The sequence below is a fragment of the Ornithorhynchus anatinus genome, chromosome 7, assembly GCF_004115215.2.
Source record: "Ornithorhynchus anatinus isolate Pmale09 chromosome 7, mOrnAna1.pri.v4, whole genome shotgun sequence".
Taxonomy (NCBI): domain Eukaryota; kingdom Metazoa; phylum Chordata; class Mammalia; order Monotremata; family Ornithorhynchidae; genus Ornithorhynchus; species Ornithorhynchus anatinus.
The window spans coordinates 50,455,120-50,470,275 of NC_041734.1; the positions used below are offsets into that span (position 1 = coordinate 50,455,120).

A 15,156-nucleotide genomic window follows, 5' to 3' on the forward strand; every position below is an offset into this window, starting at 1 on the left:
CCCGCTTTCTCGAAGGAAACTCGGGGAGAAGATATTTCCTCCAGATGGGACAGGGCTTGCAGAATGAATTAAAACACCCTGCTCTGGGGCTGACAGGCTTCCCCGTTTGCTGCCTGGGCGAGTTCTGTGAACCCAGTGAACACGCCCGTGATTACTCGCTCCTCCCGGGTCCATCATTTTCTACGCGGGCAGCGCGAGTGTCTGGCGTCGGAGGTGCCAACCAGGCAGTGCTTGACTTTCTCTCTGGTAAATAATGAAGGAGCAAGTCTTGCTGTCACATAAAGAAGCAGCCAAAGTCCCACTGGCCTCCCAGGATGTAACCCCTCGGGTTAAGAATTCAGCCTCCGCCTTCCGTGCGCCGGCCAGAATATTGCATCCATAAACATGAAGAAGGAAAACAGCTGCGCTCAGCAGTCTCAGATAACTGCATTAGAGCCAGTGGCTTATAGTGGCGGTTTAAAGAACGGCCTGGAAGAGACCTCCCTTTAAAGGTCTGGATGACAACCCTAATCCAATTGAGGTGGCGGACTCTCTATTAGTGTCTTGTGCTGATCGGGTCTAGGTTTTTTAAGTTTCCTTCCCCAGGAATTATGGAAGCAGCCCCTTTGACTTCTAGCTGGACCCGGAAGATTGATTTCTGGGTCTCACGAGCACCAAAGAGCGTGAGCCCAAGTTTCCGTGTGGTTGCCTTTTACGTGCAATCCAATGCCAGCTACTAAATAAGGGTCCCTGTTCAGTTCTTGTATTTTATCATTGCAAATGATTCTTTATTAGGGCATTTAACTCGTGACCGGGGCAGTAGTGAGCTATACAGGGAAAAAGCCAGAAAGCCACTGAAGCAATAACCTTATTAGATAAATACTATCTATACTATATAATACTATATATTTTGATGAGGGATTTTTTTTGTTTTGATTTGTTTTTTATGGTATTTGTTAAGCGCTTACTTTGTGCCAGGCACCGTACTCCGCGCCGGGGTAGATACAAGCTAATGATTGAGACTGTGAGCCCCTCGTGGGACAGGGACCGTGTCCAACCCGATTTGGTTGTATCCACCCCGGCGCTTAGTACGGTGCCTGGCACATAGTAAGCACTTAAATACCACAGTTATTATTAGTGGTATCAGGTCGGACCGTCCGTGTCCCACTTGGGGATCACCGTTTTAATCCCCATTTTGCAGATGAGGTAAGCAAGGCCCAGAGGAGTGAAGTGACTTGTCTGAGATCACACAGCAGGGAAGCGGTGGAGCCGGGATTGGAACCCAGGTCCTTCTGACTCCCAGGCCCACGCTCTTCTTTAGGCCACGCTGCTTCTGCCACTGAGCGACCTCTGAGTTTTCCCTCTACAATTTGGCTTCAAGAGAGGAATTCTGTGTTTAGTGGGATCGGGTACTCACCGGGATTGCCTGAATCCAATAAAATGAACCCCAAGGATCGGGATTGGTCTGAAAACAGAAAACTTGGTTTTAAAACAGATTCTTTGGCCCTGTCCTGCAAAACAGTGATTTAACACGTGCAAATAGATTTGGGATTAGTGCTCATCCCCTCTAGACCAGTTAGCTTGTTGTGGGCAGGAAGTGTGCCTGTTTACACTTAGATTGTACTCTCCCGAGTGCTTAGTAGAGCGCTCTGCACACCGTAAGTGCTCAAGAAATACTACTGACTGACTGACTGATTTGACTTAATTTGACCTCTTGAAATGTCTCCGAATGGCAGAGCAGAGTGAATTCATTTCGAGGCTCCCTTTTGCGCGTTACCCAATTTCCCATGCCCTTTGTCCTTCCCCTCTCTCCAAACAATAAAGCAGATACCCAGCCCTCCCGTCCCAGAACATGGGCAGTTCTGTGACCAAGGCCCCTGCCTCGACCTCCCTATCCGGATCCCTTCCCTCTTTCACCCCAGCAGCCTCTCCAGGCTCGAAGTCCCCCGTGGGATCGAAGGAGGGCCTCCGGCATTGCTCCGACTAGCCGGGAAACGTGATGACGCCCAAGGGGCTGTGGGAAAATAGGGCCACCTTTCCTCCTGGGAGCTCAGAAACCATTCATTCAATAGTATTTATTGGGCGCTTTGTGCGGAGCACTGTGCTAAGCGCTTGGAATGTGTAATTCGGCAGCCCTCCATCACCCCCGGTTTTGTGGGAATGCAAAACGTGGACTGTAGGTGGCACCCTTCAAGAGCTTTCTTTGGAAACGAGGCAGCTTGGCTAATTTATATTAAATAAATAGCTGGCAATCGGTAAAAATTAATGGAGCGTTCCCACCGTACAAGGTTTTCCACTAGGCTGCCGTGAGCCCTCTCTTACAGCCCCGGGAATGCTTTTACGATCGTCCCATACTTCCCCTGGCTAATCCAGGAGCCGCCTGGCTCAGTGGAAAGAGCCCGGGCCGGGGAGTCAGAGATCGTGGGTTCAAATCCCGGCTCCGCCGCTTGTCAGCTGTGTGACTTTGGCCAAGTCGCTCCACTTCTCGGGGGCCTCAGTTACCTCATCTGTAAAATGGGGATTAAGACTGTGAGCCCCGCCTGGGACAACCTGATGACCCTGTATCTCCCCCAGCGCTTAGAACAGTGCTCAGCACGTAGTAATCGCTTAACAAATGCCAGCATTATTATTATTATTAATCCACATTATCTTCCCCCAATTTGAGCTCGTGAGGGAAGAAGAAGAGCAGTTTCTGTCCACACCTGAATAGTCCATCCTCTGGAACCACATTTTGCCCCAGAGACGTTCAAGGAGATCTGTTCATCTCTGAAACTGTGATCTTGAAGTTTTTCTACGGTACTTGTTAAAACGCTTCTACTGGGTCAAACGCTGTCCTAAGAGTCGGGATAGGTACAGGTTAATTAGGTCGGACGCGGTCCCTGTCCCACGTGGGGCTCACGGTCTGAGTAGGGGAGAACAGGTATTGAATCCCCATTTTACAGTTAAGGAAATTGAGGCCCAAAAAAGTGAAGTGACTTGCTCAAGGTCACGCGGCTGGCAAGTGGTGGAGCTGGAATTAGAAGCCAGGTCCTCTGACTTCCAGGCCCGCGTTCTCTCCACTAGGCCATGCTGTTGAGGGAGCCTGTGGGAAAGCCAGCAGAGTGAACCTCAGACAATTTTTCCAACCTCAGCTCTTTCCCTTCTTGACTTTCGAACGCTCAGCAAGTTATTTTTCTTTTTGCTGCTCAGAACTTAATTCTTAGAGAAAACGATGCCCGTCTGGCTGACTTTATTTTTAAAATATGTAAGGCCTGGATGTGCACTGGGAGTGCTGTTATTATTACTAATGATGGTACCGTTGCGAAGAGAAGCCTATGGGTGAGATTTTACATCTAAAATGTTCACTAAAAATTTAATTTTTACTTTGACGAGTCTAGAGGCGATGAAGCTAGGAGCTGCTAATTCCAGTAAAGCACTGCCAAGGCCTCAGGTCCAAGTCAGGGTGGCTGCTTTGCCTCTTTGCAGTAATAATGGAAAGTGGGGCCTGGGTTCTAATCCTTGCTCCGCCAGTTGTCTCCTGTGTAGCCTCGGGCAAGTCACTTCACTTCTCTGTGCCTCAGTTCCCTCATTTGTAAAGTGAAAATTAAGACTGTGAGCCCCATGTGGGACATGCACTGTGTCCAATCTGACTACCTCGTATCTACCCCAACGCTTAGTACAGTGCGTGGCACATAGTAAGCGCTCAACAAGCGTTATTAAAAAAAACGTGGAAAAGGCCTGCATTCCGGGCTGGGGCGACAAAGTCTGCTTCACTCTTAGTGGGGGAAGGCGTTATAATAATGGAATTTAAATGCTTACTGTGTATTGAACACCGTGGTAAATACAGTTCAGTCGGATCAGACACAATCCCGGTCCCACATGGGACTCACAGTCTAAGGGGGAGGAAGGACAGGTGATTGTGAGTAGGGGATGTGTCTGTTAATTGTTATATTGCCCTCTCCCAAAACCCTCTCAGGGTCCCACCTGGAGGGTTTCCAGTACTCTACCAGTCTCGACTACGGGAGGGAGAGTCAAGCAGAGGCATACACATACTCCATTCCTAGCTTGGCCAGCGGCTGGCAAGTGGAAGGCAGTCGGCTACAAGTCAAAACTCACCTGTGCCGGGCACCAGCGGCACGGGAGAGAGTCGAGGGCGGAGACCCAAGTTTACGCATGGAAGAAGGCAACGGTAAACCACTTCCGTATTTTTACCAGGAGAACTCTGCGGATCCACCAGCAGAACGATGGCAGACGGAGGTGGGGCGTTCTGGGAGAGATGTGTCCACGGTGTCGCTGTGGGTCGGAGACGACTCGACGGCATAAGACGAGACTATCCCGAGTACTTAGTACAGTGGTGTGCGCACACTTAGCACTCAATAAATACGATCGAATGAATGAATGAACGGGTATTGAATCCCCATTTTGCAGATGAGGAAACTGAGGCACAGAGAAGTCAAGTGTCCTACCCAGCATGACACAGCAGGCAAGGGGTCAGACCTGTGCTGTTTCCACTAGGGCATACTGCTTCTTGTGCATTCGACGTGGCTTCCTCTGTTGCACGTTTCCCTGGGTCGAGAAGCAGCGCGGCTTCGTGGAAAGAGCCCGGGCCTGGGAGACGGAAGTCATGGGTTCTAATCCCGGCTCTGCCCCTTATCAGCTATGTGACTTCGGGCAAGTCACTTCGTTTCTCTGTGCCTCAGTTCCCTCATCTGTAAAATGAGGATTAAGTCTGTGAGCCCCACGTGGGACAACCTGATTACCTTGTATCGCCCCCAAAGCTTAGGACAGTGCTTGGCACACAGTAAGGGCTTAACAAATACCATTTTTATCATTATTATTATTGTTAACTTGGAAACCCGGGATTGTGCCTTTTGCTTTATTCAGTTCTCAAATGATGGGTTGTATAGTTGGAAAAGCAGAAGACAGAGAAAACCCAAGGGAGAAACAGAGAAGAGGCTAGAGAGCCGGAAGCGGGGAGAAGTCGGGATGGAGAGCCAGGGAAACTTAGGTTAGTTGTAGTCTGTTCTTGGGAGAAGAGCCCCTGACTTGAGGATGGAACACAGCAGGATCCAGGAGGTTTGGATTTTTCCCTCTTTCCAGCCACAGACCTGCTTGTCTTCTCTTATGTCCTCACTGACCTCAGTCAGAGGCAATTCCCAATTCACTAGTGCTGAGTCTTCATATCGACGGTATCTGTTCCGCGCTTACTAGGTGTCAAGCACTGTTCTAAACGCTGGGGGAGATCCAAGCCGTCCAGATTGGCTCTACACACGGTAAGCGCTCGATAAATACGATTGATTGAAAGGCACCGTCCACGTTCCACGTGGGGCTCATTATACAGACGGGGTAACTAAGGCACGGAGAAGTAAAGTGACGTGCCCGGGGTCACACAGCCGACAAGTGGCGGAGCTGCGATCCGAACCCGGGTCCTTCTGGCTCCCGGGCCCGGCTGGATCCCCTAGGCCATGTTGCTTCTCTTGGCCCATCTTTGAAGAATAATCACTTGGAAGGTCATTTTCCAAAAGGTGAGTCTCGGGCATTTGTCCTGTGAGTCTGTGGCTCCCAGTCTTATGCGGGACTTGTGATAATTAGTGGCTGGGAGCTTTACGCATACTGTACTTTTCCCAAAGCTCAGCTGATTTGCAGCTCTGTCAAACCGCCTCTTCTCTCTGAGCTTGCCTACTTAGCTAAGTAGTTCCAGCATCTGTGGAGTTCTTTAGAGAGGCAGAGAGCAATCATTTTTCAGTGGTTATTCCTGCTAATTCCCAGTAAGTTAGTATTTTGACCTCCCCCTTACATCTGAGGAAACTCTAGGAGGTTAAGTGGCAACCAGCCACCTTAGCAATCGACAATTAATTAGCCTCCTGCCGGGGTTTCACAGTGCAGAGCTCAGGATCGAGTGGACCAGCTCCCTCTTCCATTTCCCCATAAGAACACAAGCAGCGTCATTACGGAGTTAGATCAGTAGTCTCTTCATCTCAGGATGTCATCTCCCACAGATGCTTGGAGGGGGTCACGTGAAGGGTGCCCTCTGACCTCCATTTTAGCGGAGCACGCTGGCCTGCTCTCCCCAGCCCCGCTTCCCGCAACAAATTCTCTGCTATTCCTGCTCATGACTAGGGATCAGCTATCTGAAGTGAATCAAAATAAATCCAAGTTATTCACTGAATATACTGGAAAATGCCTCTGTGTCTCGGTCTGGGAAAAGAAGCAAACTTATTGATGCAGTCGTTCCTGAGACTGGTGGTTATTACTGTTATCCTATTTCGGTTGAAGAAAGTCAGATTTTAAAGCTCCTTATCTTCCCCGAATGACAGGGGAAACTCAGTCGCAGAGATTGCAGTAACCGTATTTCCCGGCCTGTCCAAGACCAGTTGTAATTTATTTTAATGTCTCTCTCCCCCACTAGCTTGTAAGCTCCTTAAGAGTGGGGAATCATGTGTTATAACTCTCTTTTTTATTCTCTGAAGCTTTCAGTAAGGTGCTTTGCACAGAATAAGCACTCTATAAATGATATCGATGGAGAAAATTCATCTTCACTCAGGTCCAAGGTTCTGGACTCCAGGTTCATCTCCTGTATTATCCGCACCGACTGATGATTCCTGGGGCTGAGCATTGTATTGAGGGCTTGGGGGACATCATAGAAGTAAAACTCATATCGCTGCCCTCGAGAAGTTCACACTCTAATTCCTCAATCTGGGCAGAATTCTGTTAATTTTCGAGTGCTGCCATCATGAAAACTTAAGGGAGAACAAAGTACTTCAGAGCTTTTCAACCATATCACAGTCCATCCTAGACTGTAGACTTGTTGTGGGCCGGGAAATTGTCTATCATTATATTGTACTCCCCCAAATGCTTAGTGCAGTGCTCTGCGCTCAGAAAGCACACAATAAACACGATTGAATGAATGAATGAGCTGAATTTTACCTCTGACCACGAATGAGATTCCTCTGTTAGCAGAACAGGGAGTTTGGGTTTCTGCAAAACTCAAGTAAAGCGGAAATAAGTCTTCCCAAACGGGTTCACAGATGCATCACGACACCACTGGCATCCGGAAGGTTTTCAGATTGGAAAGGGGGGCCGCCACGCTGCTCTCAGCGGGGCACACCTGACACTAATTTTACATCACAGCTGCTGCTGCTGCTGCTGCTGCTGCTGCTGCTATGTGCTTCCATTCTAAAAATAGGGGGTAGAAGGAGCAGCTGAGAATCGGCTCCCGGCACAATGGCGACCAGAGGCCCCCAAACCAAAGAAAAGAGCAAATGTGAGAAAATTGAAGCACTGGGGGAGGTGGGGAGCTGAGATTTCATGCCATTGCCTAGGGAGGAAAAGAGCTGTAAAAAAAAAAAATTCCCTGATGGATGTAAGATCCTTGAGAGTGTCCAACCACCCACCCACCCACCAGGCAGGCTTGTCGATGGCCAGGCTCTGAACATCACAGAGTTGGAGGGGAATGAGGTTAACTGCCTCTCCTTGCATAGCCAACTGCTTCTGTAGGGCTGAAAAGGGAAGATATTTCCTAGCTGGGTGAGAGGAGGAGGAGGAAGAGGAGGGGGGTGGGTGGGTGGGTGGGAAATCTCCTTTAGTATTGTGCGGGGGTGAGGGAGAAAAATGAGTTTCTGCTTCCATTCTGTAAAGCCTGAGGCTGACAGGTTCCCAGTAGAACACTTTGTTGAACAGAAATTTCCTTTCCCTAATGAATGTCCTTATTTGGTGGTGAAGGAGCTGGTGCCAGAGGTCAATGGTTGAAGCTTTCATCTGGGCAAAGCAAGGCAGCTCATTATTCCGCTATTTGTATAAAAGCGTTTCCCTGATTAAGGCTGTAAGGAAAACTAGATCAAAGGTCCGCCGGCGGATTAGCAGGGGCCTTGCCCTGTGCTGTTGGTTCGGATCAGAGCAGACCTTCGAGGAGGCAGTGTTTAGCCGGGGCTTTTGGCTTCCGCAGAATGCCTGGGCGTCAAAAGGACCTGGGTGCCAATTCTGCCCCCACCACCTTCCTGCTGTGTGATCTGGGAAAACTCACTTCACTTCTCTGTGCCTCAGTTACCGCATCTGTTAAATGGAGATTAAGACGGCGGGGCCCATGTGGGACATGGACTACGTCCAACCCGAATCTCTTGTATCTACCCCAGTGCTTGATAAGAGTGCTTGGTACATAGTAAGGGCTAAATGAATACCATTAAAAAAAAAATCTCCAGTTAACAGACAAAACAGGGAGGAGAAACCCAGCCGAGATGAGCTCAGCCTCATCTATAAAATGGGGATTGAGACTGTGGGCCTCATGTGGGACACGGACTGTGTCCAACCCGATTAGCTTGTATCTACCCCAACATTTAGAACAGTGCCTGGCACATAGTAAGTGCTTAACAAACACCTTAGGAAAAAAAAATTCAAAAAGACAGAGAGCAGAGCAAGTGATGACCCTCCAGGAGCGAAACCCAAGGTCTCTTCTGCCTGTTCAGTCCAGAGGTGAAAGTAAGTCGGAAAACCATGCTGGTTCTGGAGTATCTGAACAGGTGGCTACCGGCAGGGAGAAATCCAGCCTGGGTTCCCACTGCTTCTCCTGATCCCACTTCTTTGCAGCCAAATTACTCTCATTTCCACCAGCCTCAGGATGGAGCCCATTCTATCAAGCCTGGGCTGTAGTTTCACTTTGAGATCAAATCCACCCTGAAAATCTGCCCCTCAGGGGCACCCGGAGTCAGTCAGTCAGTCGATGGCATTGATTGAGCGCTTACTGTGTGCAGAGCCCTGTGCTAAGCGCTCGGGAGAGGTCAGTAGAAGAATAAAGAGACACATTCCCTGCCCACAAAGAGCTTGCAGTTTAGAGGGGCCATGGGCGTCGCTGGGCCGGGAACCGAGCCCCGTCAGGCCCTCCTCTGCCCCATCGGAGCCGTTTTCCCAAAGTGTCGTATATGCTGATCGTCCGAGACTCCATTGGTGAGTTCTCCTGGCTCTCCCACCCCCTGCCTCCCCTACCGAGGGAGCTGGAGCTCCTGTTGACCTGTGAGCCCGTTACTGGGCAGGGATCGTCTCTATCTGTTGCCGAATTGTACATTCCAAGTGCTTAGTACAGTGCTCTGCGCATAGTAAGCGCTCAATAAATACTACTGAATGAATGAATGAATGAATGGGCAGTTCAGAGCTGGCCAGGGTTGTAAGCCCAGAAGGGGTCAATGCCCCTCTCCATCCCCCTCCAATCCCTCTCTAGGCGTGTATGGAGTAAGGCTCTACCGGATGAGGCACCTAAATGTGCCGTACGAGAAGCAGCGTGGCTCGGTGGCAAGAGCCCGGGCTTGGGAGTCAGAGGTCGTGGGTTCTAATCCCGGCTCCGCCACTTGCCAGCTGCGTGACTTTGGGCAAGTCACTTACCTTCTCTGGGCCTCAGTTACCTCATCTGGAAAATGGGGATGAAGACTGTGAGTCCCATGAGGGACAACCTGATCACCTTGTATCCCCCCAGCGCTCAGAACGGTGCCTTGCACATAGTAAGCGCTTAATAAATACCAACATTAAATGTGTACAGAGAGCACGGGTGTGCCGTGTTAGGGTAGAAGCTCTTCCCTCTCCCTCCTCTTCCCTCTCGCTTCTCCTCTCTTAACCCCTCTCCCCTCCACCCAGCAACAGAGATGATGTCACTCTGCTAATACTGTTTTTTTTTACTACTTTCGCTCCTGGTGTTTACAAAATAATTCCCCGCCTGTCCCCTTTAATAATGTTAATAATGTTGGTATTTGTTAAGCGCTTACTATGTGCCGAGCACTGTTCTAAGCGCTGGGGTAGACATAGGGGAATCAGGTTGTCCCACGTGGGGCTCACAGTCTTAATCCCCATTTTACAGATGAGGGAACTGAGGCACAGAGAAGTGAAGTGACTTGCCCACAGTCACACAGCCGACAAGTGGCAGAGCTGGGATTCGAACTCATGAGCCCTGACTCCAAAGCCCGTGCTTTGGACCCTCGTCGGAAACGCAGTCATACCTGAGCCTGACCGTTCCTCACCACGTGGACCAAACATCTTAAAACACCGGCTCCGAACTAGTAGAAGTTGGACTCGTTCATTCATTCGATCGTTTTTGTTGAGCGCTTACTGTGTGCAAAGCACTGTATTAAGCACTTGGTCGAGTACAGTGTAACAATAAACGGACACATTCCTTGGGACTCCTGATCCTCTAGCAGGATCAGAGACTGCAACAGGATCAGATATGGTAGTCCGGGGGTTCTGGTAATCTTCTTTAGCCCCCTGAACCACACTGTCTTTAAGGAGTGGTTCAAGTGGGGTGGGGGGCTGAGGGCGTTTCCCTGTAAACCTGGATGAGAAGTTGGGTGGGAGAAAATGCAGAGGGCCACCGATGGCCTTCGGGGATTTTCCAGATAAGTTGGTTTTAGTCTTGGTGTGGCGCCGTGAAGAAGAAGATGGTCCAGTCATTTTCGTTCGGTATGTCGTTAGGTACCTGCCATTGATTTAAATCATTATCATGAATCATAGGGTGCAAGGGCTGCTTTAACTCAGGGTGAAAGAACCTCGCCTCCGCCACATTTTGCCGGTCGGTTGTGAGGATATTTGTTTCTCTCGACCATCCGGTGAAAAACAACTCCGCTCCGCGTCCTGTGCGAAGTACAAGACTGGTGTCCAAAACCGGACAGGTGTTCTCTAGACTGTAAACGCGCTGTGGTCGGGGAATGTGTCTCTGTTCCGTCGTTATATTGTACTCACCCAAGTGTTCAGTACAGTGCTCTGCACACAGTAAGCGCTCAGTAAATACGGATGTCTGACTAAAGCCGACGGTCGCGTAAGCCGCGATGAGGAGGACAGAGACACACTCAAATGATGACGGGGGAGTGGATACTAAGACTCATAGTCGCTAATCATCTGTGCCGCGACTCGTCTTCGGGGGCCCCGAGAAGTCTTCTGGATGAATTAGGGAGTCGTTTCGGAAGGACTGAGAAAAGGAGCACGGAATGTCGGGGTGGATCCGGGAAGAAAGGATCGTGGGAAACAGGGCGGCGTATCGTATCGGGCGTCGAGCGTAAACAGAATCATTTCCGCCTGGTCTGTTTTTCTTGTCGTAGGACTGTGGGGCCTGGTGAACAATGCAGGGATCTCCACCTTCGGGGAGGTCGAATTCACCAGCATGGAGACCTACAAGGAGGTGGCCGAAGTGAACCTGTGGGGAACGGTTCGCACGACCAAAGCTTTCCTCCCCCTTATCCGGAGGGCCAGAGGTGAGTCGGGGGGTCACGCTGGCTGCCTGTTCCCGAACTCGGCTAACTTCCCTATTTCCGGACCCCGGGTCTCGGCGAAGGGGTAAGTGTTGGGAGAGATGGAGGAAACATCTGAGACGACACCACCCCCACCCCGCCCCCGGCCCCGAAGTGACCCCGGCCCCTTGCCACCGACCCGCAGCGGCGCCTGAAGAAGAGATCTGACTTCCCCTCCCCCTCTCCGTCCTCGCAGGCCGCGTGGTGAACATCAGCAGCATGCTGGGCCGCATGGCCAACCCCGCCCGCTCCCCGTACTGCATCACCAAGTTCGGGGTGGAGGCCTTCTCGGACTGTCTGCGCTACGAGATGCACCCGCTGGGGGTGAAGGTCAGCGTGGTGGAGCCGGGGAACTTCATCGCCGCCACCAGCCTCTACAGCCCCGAGCGCATCCAGGCCATCGCGCAGAAGATGTGGGACGACCTCCCCGAGGTGGTGCGGGAGGACTACGGCCGCAAATACTTCGACGACAAGATCGCCAAGATGGAGACCTACTGCAACAGCGGCTCCACGGACACGTCGCCCGTCATCGACGCCGTCACCCACGCCCTGGCCTCCCCCTCGCCCTACACCCGCTACCACCCCATGGACTACTATTGGTGGCTACGCATGCAGGTCATGACCCACATGCCCGGAGCCGTCTCCGACCGGTTATATATCCACTGAGCCGCCCCGCGACCCGTTGCCCGGCTCCGGGGGGGGGGGGGGGGGGGGGGAAGGAGCGAGGGAAGGGGCGCGGCCCCGGGGCCGCTTCTGCAGCGGGAGTCGGGGTTAATTCCGTGGCCCGGTCATCCGAGCTTTCGTTCACGTTCACTCGATCTTCTTCTGGTGCTTCTGGCCGTTTGCGTACGCGCGAGTCGTGGGATGGTTCAAGCTTAAGGAATGGGACTGTGCGGGAATCATCGGGGTGTTGCCGGCGGATGGACTTCTGAGGACCGGAATCACCCCGTAACTGAAACGTTGGGCCCCCAGCCACCCCGACGTTGCTTACGCTGTAGAGATTCTCACCTGGAGTGTTTGACCGGTGGAGCTTTCGGGGCCACGTCCGGTCGACGTCAGCCCCAGACTCCCCATTTGGGCTTTTTCTGGGTTTGTCTCTCCCTCTAATCCTCCCTGACATTATTCCCCGGGCTGGATTTTCCCGTCGCTTTCAGCCCCCAGGTGGTAACGATGGGCCCGGGTGGCCCTTTGGAAATGATCCGTCTCCTCAAGGGCAGAGAGCGGGCTCGGTGTGCCCTGTGACCCTTCCCATCCTGCCCCGCGGTCGGTCGGCCCGGCACCGCTCGCTGCTCCGGAAGGGTGTTCTTCGCCACCCTGGGGAGAAGGGACCCAAACGAGGGTCTCTGACGAGGTCACAGCTAGGGAAGGGATCGATGTCTTGCTTCTGCAAATAATTTCGCTAATTAGGGTAGTTGTTAAGCGCTTACTAAGGGCCAAGCGTGGTACTGAGCACGGGGGAAGATCCAAGATATTCAGGTCAGACACGGCCCCTGTGCCACACTCATGATCTAAGGAGGTGGGAGAACAGAGATTGAATCCCTGTTTTTCAGATGGGAAGAACGGAGGCCCAGAGATTTAAGTGACTTGTCCAAGGTCACCCAGCAGGCAAAGTGGCAGAACCGGGATCAGAACCCAGGTCCTCTGACTCCCAGACCAGTTCCAGTACGTTGTCACACTGTGCAGTGCAGGTCAAGTGCTTAATGTGGTGCGTTGCGTTCAGTCGACCCGAAAAAAAATAACACCACTGATGGATGGATAAGCTTGACTCTGTTCCATCTTGGAACCCCGGTGAAGTCTTTTGGGAGTCCTCAGCTTCTCTTTATTTCTGGGCCTGTCCTTCTCAGCTGTTCTTTCTCCCCTGGGGGGAGACGCTCTGCCCCTCTCCCATAGGGCCCTCTCTTTTTCTGGCCAGCACTGGGGTGCAGTATAAAACCAAAGATCTCTTCATCCACATGGCCTAGTGGCTAGAGCACGGGCTTGGGTGTCCAAAGGACCTGGATTCTAATCCCGGCTCCGCCGCTTGCCTGCCGCGTGATCTCGGGCGAGTCACATCTCTTCTCTGTGCCTCGGTTACCACCTCCGTAAAATGGGGAATAGGACCGTGAGCCCCGTGTGGGACAGGGACTGTGTCCGACCCGATTTGCGTGCACCTGCCCCAGTGCTTAGAACGGTACTCGATACATAGTAAGCACTTAATACCGTCGTCATCATCGTCACTGGTATTTGAGTGCTTAGCGTGTGCAGAGCGCTGTACTAAGCGCTTGGGAGAGTATAATATAACAGAGTCGGTAGGCTTGAAGCAGACCCTGGTGCACTGGCAGGAAAAGTAACCCAGCCACTGCCGCAGTCATCTGCAGTAATACTGACTGGTTTAGTGACTCACAGTTGCTTTTGTCTTTGAGATCGTCAAAGATCAAAAGTTCAGGGGTAAGTTCATCCCAGAGTCGCAGTTAAGCTCCCTCAGAATCCACATTTATGCGTCTGAAAGAGCTGGCGCGACCCCACCTACAGCTCTCGCTGGTGCCCAGTACGGTGCTCTGCCCTCAGCAGGTGCTCAGAAAACGCCACTGATGGAATGCGTCTGCCTCCCGAAGGTCTCGTCCCAAGTGGACGCCGCGCTCCTCGGTCACGCGGATTTCTCCTGGTGAGGGAACGAGCTACCCCCCCGGCTCAGGCCCCACATCCGATGGATGGTCTACCAACTCTCTTGCATTCTACTCTCCCAAGCGTTTAGTACAGCGCTCTGCACACAGCGCTCGGTAAATACCATTGATGACGATGGTCTGCTCCTAAGATCCGGCGGATTGGGAGGGGCAGCAGAGAATGGCTGGGGAGGCGATCCAACCTCAGGAGTCCTAATGAAGCCCAGGTCTTCACGTTGGGGTGGAATTCTTGGGGTTTCATTCCAAACATCAGAATCCAAAGTGATTGCTTTTAATATGGCCCATTTTTAAGGATGTTTGTATTACCTTGAAAAGATTCTTTTCTACTGAAGAAACGTGCAGAAAGTCATTTTGAAGTTCGACGTTTTGAGGGATGTAAATAAAGAGCAATTCTAGTCAAGGTAGAAAAAATGTTCTGTTTGTGTTATTGTGTAACGGGCTGTGAGGAGCAAAAAGCAGGTGATCTAACTACTCTGGGTCGTGATTCGCATCTACCTTGTAAATGAACTCAACAGGCAGTATTGTTTATGACAATCAACGTAAATTCCCCCTGCCCCCTATACCCAGTCTTGAGCATGAGCAGAAGAGCCAGGGATCAGAGAGCTGATCAGAGTGGTATTTATTGAGCGCTTCCTAGCCCGTGGGTGGGTAGGGATTGTCTGCGTCTGTTGCCGAATTGTACTTTCCAAGCACTTAGTACAGTGCTCTGCACGTGGCTCTTTGGAAAGAGCCCGGGCTTGAGAGTCAGAGGTCATGGGTTCGACTCCCGGCTCTGCCACTTGTCAGCTGTGTGACTGTGGGCAAGTCACTTCCCTTCTCTGGGCCTCAGTTACCTCATCTGTAAAATGGGGATTCACTGTGAGCCTCACGTGGGACCACCTGATGACCCTGTATCTACCCCAGCGCTTAGAACAGTGCTCTGCACATAGTAAGCGCTTAACAAATACCAACATTATTATTATTAGCAAGCGCTCAGTAAATACGAATGAATGAATGAATGAATGAATGAATGGGTGCAGCACATTGCTCTAAGTATTTGGGAGAATGTAGTACAGTAATTCAATCCCCGCCCACAAGGAGCTTACAGTCTAGAGCTTATAGTCTGGTAGAGCTGGGATCGCCATAGCCAAATTTCTCTTTTGCTTTCCTCCCTTCCCTCCCCTAAACCCCCTGGTCCCATCTCCCACTGTGGCTACAGTCACTGCCATGGGGCTTTCTCTCATCGCTTTCCTTGCCCGCCCTATGATGAGACCCCCCCCTTAAACCCGATCAAC

General features: G+C 51.4%; 1 protein-coding gene across 4 annotated transcripts in view; it reads left to right on the top strand.

Annotated features, from left to right (window-relative positions):
• BDH1 (3-hydroxybutyrate dehydrogenase 1) overlaps positions 1–12,759 on the top strand; it is a 54,175-nt gene extending 41,416 nt beyond the window's left edge. For all 4 annotated transcript variants that reach the window (XM_029068777.2, XM_029068778.2, XM_007667104.3 and 1 more), the window contains 2 exons: positions 11,031–11,183; positions 11,416–12,759. In XM_029068777.2, coding sequence (XP_028924610.1) covers positions 11,031–11,183; positions 11,416–11,885 — 623 coding nt within the window. In that variant the 3' untranslated portion in view covers positions 11,886–12,759. The remainder of the gene's footprint in view (positions 1–11,030; positions 11,184–11,415) is intronic.
• The last annotated feature ends 2,397 nt before the right edge of the window (positions 12,760–15,156 follow it).